The following is an 8085-nucleotide window of genomic DNA, read 5'->3' as shown; positions in this document are numbered from 1 at the left end:
CAGATTTGTTAGTATTCTGCCAACTGGTCTATTCCAAGAATTCCAGATAAGGACAGGAAAAGAAAGGTGATGGATTGTGTGAGGAAAAATACAAACTCAGGCTGCCTGCTGCTGCTACCTGGAGTTCTTTGGGTTTCAGGGTCTACCTTCAACTCTGAACGCCTTACTTTTTCCAAGCAAAGACAAAACGTTCATTCACTTATCTGACACACAGACTGTGCATTCCTCAGGACTTATTTTTATTCCAACAGGCAACAAACAAGAATTCCTTCTTGAGAGAGGAGCCTGGCCCTAGTTTTAGGGCAACCTTGTGATTTCCTTAATGCTGATGAGTCACATTTACTTTCTCATTTATCCACAATGATTCTTTCTCCATTGATTTTCTCACTGGTTCCGTGCCTTTCATACTTGCTTGCTTCCCTGCTTACCCTCAGTTGTAGTGTGTTCAGAACCTACATGCCTGGCTGCAGACTTCTGTTTACCTTGTCATCATATTACTCTGGGCTCTGACAACACAGATAATAGTAAGAAATAAAGTAACATGATAAACAGTATCTAATAGAAAGAACCAGGCAATATAATGCCAAGTTTAAGGTCATTAAACTGAAAAGAGATGGCCTTAATAGGTGAAATTATTTAACTCTTGATAGTATTGTGTGTGTTTATTTACTTTTTATTTTTTTGGCAATGAGGATTCCCACACAGGAGAAGTATTGTTTTTCACAGCAAGAGTTCAGAAGACAGAACCCAGTGTATCCCCAGAACTGCTGTATGTTTTTACCAATACTAGAGAAAAGATAATAAAGTGATTTTCTTTTTTTTTTTTTTTGACAGACAATTGTTACTTAGTTTTTATTTCATAATCATAAACTTAACTCTGCAATCCAGCTAGGCATGGGAGAGAACAAGGAAAACATGGAACCCAAAGGGAACTGCAGCGAGAGCACAAAGATTCTAGGATACTGTGAGCAAATGGGGTGGAGGGGTGCTCTCCTGAGCTACAGAAGGAACGGTCTGGTGGTTAAGATAAAACACAAGTCAAACTTATTCGAGTTGTCCACAGTCAGCAATGGTGATCTTCTTGCTGGTCTTGCCATTCCTGGACCCAAAGCGCTCCATGGCCTCCACAATATTCATGCCTTCTTTCACTTTGCCAAAGACCACATGCTTGCCATCCAACCACTCAGTCTTGGCAGTGCAGATGAAAAACTGGGAACCATTTGTGTTGGGTCCAGCATTTGCCATGGACAAGATGCCAGGACCTGTATGCTTCAGGATGAAGTTCTCATCTTCAAATTTCTCCCCATAGATGGACTTGCCACCAGTGCCATTATGGCGTGTGAAGTAACCACCCTGACACATAAACCCTGGAATAATTCTGTGAAAGCAGGAACCCTTATAACCAAATCCTTTCTCTCCAGTGCTCAGAGCACGAAAATTTTCTGCTGTCTTTGGAACCTTGTCTGCAAACAGCTCGAAGGAGACGCGGCCCAAAGGCTCGCCGTCGACGGCAATGTCGAAGAACACGGTAGGGTTGACCATGGCTAGTAGTACAGGACTTTCCTCGGCGGCAGCGTCTGCAAAGCCAATAAAGTGATTTTCATTCGTTCTCTCTTTGCGCTGCTATTTTTATTGCATATTTGATTCTGGTAGTGACAAGGTGAGCACTAAACTCTCATATCTTAATGTGTTCTAACTGAAGAAAGAAAAGATGGTGAACATAATAAGTGGCAAAAATTGATTGAATTAAAGTGTTTAGAAAAGAAGGTGGAGGAAGAAAGGAAGTGAGGACACATTTACTGACTGTGTCCTACAACTGCTGTGATAACACATTTATTTAAGGCTCACCATGTTTCAGGCATTGTGACAAAAATTAGTGTTATATGGATTATAACTTATTTACCCTCAAAAAAGCCTTAGAGTAAATCATGTCCTTATCCTTATTTTATGGATGAAGAAACGGAGGCAAAGATAATTTAAATGACTGAAATGTCATAAATTAATAGGTGGTACAGAGGATACTGGAACACGAATGTGCTCTTGCCTTCAACAATTCTATTATAATTTGTTGTATGCCAGGCTGAGGCTCCCATGAGGTTAAGTAATTTCTTCAATGTCACATAGCTAGTTAATTGTTGTTCCTGGAATCAAGTTCGTGAAATAAGAGCAAAGTGTTAGAAAAAATGTCTGGAATAACAATGGGCAGGTAACATAAGTCTCTATTTCAGAAGCAGTTCAAGTACATATATAAGAATTTATCTGTTTTATCTTCCATTGTCTACAGCCCAGACCTCTCAGGTAGGCTAAAAACCTGTATATGCAACTGCCTAATTGATTTCTCATCAAAACCTATTTCTCACAGTCTTGCCCATTTCAGCAAATGACCTCTGCCTTTCTCCCACCCCCATATTACTCATGCTAGAAGCCTGGGAAGTAGCTCTGACATCACCTTCTCCCTGCATCGACCTCTTTAGAATCTGAATTTTCAAGATATTATAGATGAACTTTAGGGGAGAAGCATAATCCCTTGAGATCATTAGCATGTTAGGTTTTCAGTTGTTTGATTACTTACATTTCTTGTTGACAAAAAAGATTCAAAGCAGTCAAACCTTCAGCTGTTCCTCCACACCTCTGTTTTAACCAAGGCAGCTGATAATCCATTCTATATATTTTAACCAGGGTAAAATTTTAAAACACCAATCAGATTATAACAGTATTCTGCTTAAAAACTCGTAAAAGATTCCCCATTGCCTTTAATGTACAGTAAAACATGCTCAACACAAAGACCAGACCTTGAATGAACCTGCAAGTCTTATCAGTCTTATCTTGTTCTACTCACTCCATTGCTTTTTTTTTTTTTCTCTCTCTCTCTCTCTCCAAATACTTTGACATCTCTGAGTTATTAGATCACATTTAAGGGATTTCTTGCCTCAAGGCCTCTGCATATGCTGTTCAATATGCTTGGAATTCTCCCCTCACTCTACCCTACTTTTACCTTGCTAAATCCTAATTCATTCTTTAGTCACCAACTTTAATATCACTTTCATAGGGAGGTGTTTTAGTCTGTGTCTTGGTCTGTTCTCACATTGCTATAAGGAACTACTTAAGACAGGGTACTTCATGAAGAAAAAAGATTTACTTGGCTCATGCTTCCACGGACTGTGTAGGAAGCATGGCTGGGGAGGCCTCAGGAAACTTACAATTATGATAGAAGGTGAAGGGGAAGCTGGAGCAGGAGGAAGAGAAAAAGGGGGGAGGTGTTACACACTTTTAAACAACCAGATATCATGAGAACTCACTCACTATCACCAGAAGGGGAAAATCTGCCCCATGATCCAATCACCTCCCATCAGGTCCATCTCCAAAAATTGAGAATTACAATTTGACACGAGATTTGGGTGGAGACACAGAGAAAAACCAAATCATTCCACCCCTGGCACCTCCCAAATCTCACGTCCTTCTTACATTTCCAAACACAATCATGCCTTCTTACAGCCCCCCAAAGTCTTAACTAATTCCAGCATTAACTCAAAAGTCCAAGTCCAAAGCCTCATCTGAAGTTTCCACCCATGAGCATATGAAATAAAAAACAAGTTAGTTACTTCTTAGATACAATAGGGGTATAGGCATTGTGTAAATGCTCCCATTCCAAATGGGAGAAATTGGTCAAAACAAAGAGGCTATAGGCCCCATGCAAGTCCAAAAACCAACAGGGCAGTCATTAAATCTTAAAGTTTCAAAATACTCTCCTTTGACTCCATTTCTCACTTCCATGCCACAGTGGTGCAAGGGGTGGGTGTGAAAGGACTTGTGCAAGTCCACCCCTGAGGCTTTGGAGGGTACAGCCCCTGCAGCTGTTTTCATGGGCTGACATTGAGTGCTCACAGCTTTTCCAGGTGCATGGTATGAGCTGTTGATTGATCTACCATTCTGGCATCTGGAGGATGGTGGCCCGCTAGTTCTCATAGCTCCACTATGCAGTGCCCCATTGGAGACTCTATGTGGGGGCTCCAAATCCACATTTTTCCTCCACATTTTCCTAGTAAAGGTTCTCTATAAGGGCTCTGCCCCACAGCAGACTTCTGCCTGGACATCCAAGCATTTCCATACATCCTGTGAAATCTAGGTAGAGGCTGTCAAGCCTGAACTCCTGCCTTCTGTGCACCTGCAGGTCCAACACTATGTGGTAACCACTAAGGCTTGGGGCTGGCACACTCTGAAGCAATGGCCCAAGCTGTACATTGCCCCCTTTTAGTGACTGCTGGAGATGGAGCAGCTGGGATACAGGGTGCCCTGTCCTAGGCTGCACAGAGTAGTGGGGCTCTGAACCTGGCCCATGAAACCATTTTTCCCTCCTAGGTCTCAAGATCTGTGATGGTAGGGGCTGTTGCAACTGTCTCTGAAATGCCCTAGAGGCATTTTTCCTATTGTCTTGGCTATTACCATTTGGATCCTCGTTGCTTATGCAAATTTCTGCAGCAGGCTTGAATTTCTGCCCAGAAAATTGATTTTTCTTTTTTACTGAATGTTCAGCCCCAAATTTTCCAAAATTTTATGCTCTACTTTCCTTTTAAATATAAGTTCCAGTTTCAGGTCATTTCTCTGTTATGTAAATCACCTTAGGCTTTTAGAAGCAGCCAGATCACCTCCTGAACACTTTGCTGCTTAGAAGTTTCTTCTGCCAGATACCCTAAATCATCACTCTCAAGTTCAAAGTTCCACAGATCTCTAGAGCAGGGGCAAAATACCACCAGTCTTTTTGCTAAAGCATAACAAGAGTCACCTTTACTCCAGTTTCCAACAAGTTCGTCTTCTCCATCTGAGACCACCTCAGCCTGTACTTCATTGTCCATATCACTATCAGCATTTTGGTCACAACAATTCAACAAGTCTCAAGGAAGTTCCCAACTTTCCCTCATCTTCCTTTCTCCTTCTGAACCTTCCAAACTGTTTCAGCCTCAAACTGTTACCAAGTTCCAAAGTTGCTTCCACATTTTCAGTTATCAAAGATAAAAGTCCTGGCAATTCTGTGTCCAGTGAGGGCTCACTTTCTCATAGATGGCACCTGCCTTTTAGATAACTCTACCCTCACAATCTAGTCACATCTCCAAAGCCTCCTAATACCATCACCTTGGGGGTTAGGATATTTGCACGTAAATTTGGGGGTTTGTAAGCATTCAGTTTATTGAAGTAGGCCACTCCTGATACCCTAGTCTACAGCAGACCCCTTTAGAGGATATTCTTATGGCACTTCATCCATGTGAATCATCACAATTTGTAATTATAGATGCTTTTTAAATTTAGTTTTCAATTGACAAATAACATCGTATATATTATGATATACAGCATGATGTTTTGATATATGTATGCATTGTGAAATGGCTAAATCAAGCTAATTAATGTATTATTACCTCACATACTTGTTATTTTTTTCATGCTCAGAGCACTTAATGCCCACTCTTCTCATAGCAATTTTCTTTTTTTTTTTTTTTTTTCACTTATTTATTTTTTATTTATTTATTTATTTATTTTTTTAAATTTATTTATTATTATTATACTTTAAGTTGTAGGGTACATGTGCATAACATGCAGGTTTGTTACATATGTGTACTTGTGCCATGTTGCTGTGCTGCACCCATCAACGCGTCATTTACATCAGGTATAACTCCCAATGCAATCCCTCCCCCCTCCCCCCTCCCCATGATAGGCCCCGGTGTGTGATGTTCCCCTTCCTGAGTCCGAGTGATCTCATTGTTCAGTTCCCACCTATGAGTGAGAACATGCGGTGTTTGGTTTTCTGTTCTTGTGATAGTTTGCTAAGAATGATGGATTCCAGCTGCATCCATGTCCCTACAAAGGACACAAACTCATCCTTTTTGATGGCTGCATAGTATTCCATGGTGTATATGTGCCACATTTTCTTAATCCAATCTGTCACTGATGGACATTTGGGTTGATTCCAAGTCTTTGCTATTGTGAATAGTGCTGCAATAAACATACGTGTGCATGTGTCTTTATAGCAGCATAATTTATAATCCTTTGGGTATATACCCAGTAATGGAATGGCTGGGTCATATGGTACATCTAGTTCTAGATCCTTGAGGAATCGCCATACTGTTTTCCATAATGGTTGAACTAGTTTACAGTCCCACCAACAGTGTAAAAGTGTTCCTATTTCTCCACATCCTCTCCAGCACCTGTTGTTTCCTGACTTTTTAATGATTGCCATTCTAACTGGTGTGAGATGGTATCTCATTGTGGTTTTGATTTGCATTTCTCTGATGGCCAGTGATGATGAGCATTTTTTCATGTGTCTGTTGGCTGTATGAATGTCTTCTTTTGAGAGGTGTCTGTTCATATCCTTTGCCCACTTTTTGATGGGGTTGTTTGTTTTTTTCTTGTAAATTTGTTGGAGTTCTTTGTAGGTTCTGGATATTAGCCCTTTGTCAGATGAGTAGATTGCAAAAATTTTCTCCCATTCTGTAGGTTGCCTGTTCACTCTGATGGTAGTGTCTTTTGCTGTGCAGAAGCTCTTTAGTTTAATTAGATCCCATTTGTCAATTTTGGCTTTTGCTGCCGTTGCTTTTGGTGTTTTAGACATGAAGTCTTTGCCCATGCCTATGTCCTGAATGGTACTACCTAGGTTTTCCTCTAGGATTTTTATGGTATTAGGTCTAACATTTAAGTCTCTAATCCATCTTGAATTAATTTTCGTATAAGGAGTAAGGAAAGGATCCAGTTTCAGCTTTCTACTTATGGCTAGCCAATTTTCCCAGCACCATTTATTAAATAGGGAATCCTTTCCCCATTTCTTGTTTCTCTCAGGTTTGTCAAAGATCAAATGGCTGTAGATGTGTGGTATTATTTCTGAGGACTCTGTTCTGTTCCATTGGTCTATATCTCTGTTTTGGTACCAGTACCATGCTGTTTTGGTTACTGTAGCCTTGTAGTATAGTTTGAAGTCAGGTAGCGTGATGCCTCCAGCTTTGTTCTTTTGACTTAGGATTGTCTTGGAGATGCGGGCTCTTTTTTGGTTCCATATGAACTTTAAAGTAGTTTTTTCCAATTCTGTGAAGAAACTCATTGGTAGCTTGATGGGGATGGCATTGAATCTATAAATTAGCTTGGGCAGTATGGCCATTTTCACGATATTGATTCTTCCTATCCATGAGCATGGTATGTTCTTCCATTTGTTTGTGTCCTCTTTTATTTCACTGAGCAGTGGTTTGTAGTTCTCCTTGAAGAGGTCCTTTACATCCCTTGTAAGTTGGATTCCTAGGTATTTTATTCTCTTTGAAGCAATTGTGAATGGAAGTTCATTCCTGATTTGGCTCTCTGTTTGTCTGTTACTGGTGTATAAGAATGCTTGTGATTTTTGCACATTAATTTTGTATCCTGAGACTTTGCTGAAGTTGCTTATCAGCTTAAGGAGATTTTGGGCTGAGACAATGGGGTTTTCTAAATATACAATCATGTCATCTGCAAACAGGGACAATTTGACTTCTTCTTTTCCTAACTGAATACCCGTGATTTCTTTCTCTTGCCTGATTGCCCTAGCCAGAACTTCCAACACTATGTTGAATAGGAGTGGTGAGAGAGGGCATCCCTGTCTTGTGCCAGTTTTCAAAGGGAATTTTTCCAGTTTTTGCCCATTCAGTATGATATTGGCTGTGGGTTTGTCATAAATAGCTCTTATTATTTTGAGGTACGTTCCATCAATACCGAATTTATTGAGCGTTTTTAGCATGAAGGGCTGTTGAATTTTGTCAAAAGCCTTTTCTGCATCTATTGAGATAATCATGTGGTTCTTGTCTTTGGTTCTGTTTATATGCTGGATTATGTTTATTGATTTGCGAATGTTGAACCAGCCTTGCATCCCAGGGATGAAGCCCACTTGATCATGGTGGATAAGCTTTTTGATGTGTTGCTGAATCCGGTTTGCCAGTATTTTATTAAGGATTTTTGCATCGATGTTCATCAGGGATATTGGTCTAAAATTCTCTTTTTTTGTTGTGTCTCTGCCAGGCTTTGGTATCAGGATGATGTTGGCCTCATAAAATGAGTTAGGGAGGATTCCCTCTTTTT

The 8085-nt window shown here is 40.3% G+C and overlaps 1 protein-coding gene across 1 annotated transcript; it reads right to left on the bottom strand.

Annotated features, from left to right (window-relative positions):
* Nucleotides 1-809: 809 nt before the first annotated feature.
* Nucleotides 810-1586, bottom strand: LOC123569749 (peptidyl-prolyl cis-trans isomerase A). Its single transcript, XM_045376942.2, has one exon. It carries the CDS (start codon nt 1540-1542, stop codon nt 1045-1047), a length of 498 nt encoding a protein of 165 aa, XP_045232877.2. The 5' UTR covers nt 1543-1586; the 3' UTR covers nt 810-1044.
* Nucleotides 1587-8085: the final 6499 nt, after the last annotated feature.

Source organism: Macaca fascicularis, chromosome X (genome assembly GCF_037993035.2).
Source record: "Macaca fascicularis isolate 582-1 chromosome X, T2T-MFA8v1.1".
Classification (NCBI taxonomy): domain Eukaryota; kingdom Metazoa; phylum Chordata; class Mammalia; order Primates; family Cercopithecidae; genus Macaca; species Macaca fascicularis.
The sequence above is the reverse complement of the archived record's forward strand: the minus strand, read 5'-3'. Positions and strand labels throughout refer to the sequence as shown.

Bases quoted from the DNA above. Each gene is read 5' to 3' on its own strand.
- LOC123569749 (XM_045376942.2), bottom strand. From the start codon at position 1,542: ATGGTCAACCCTACCGTGTTCTTCGACATTGCCGTCGACGGCGAGCCT.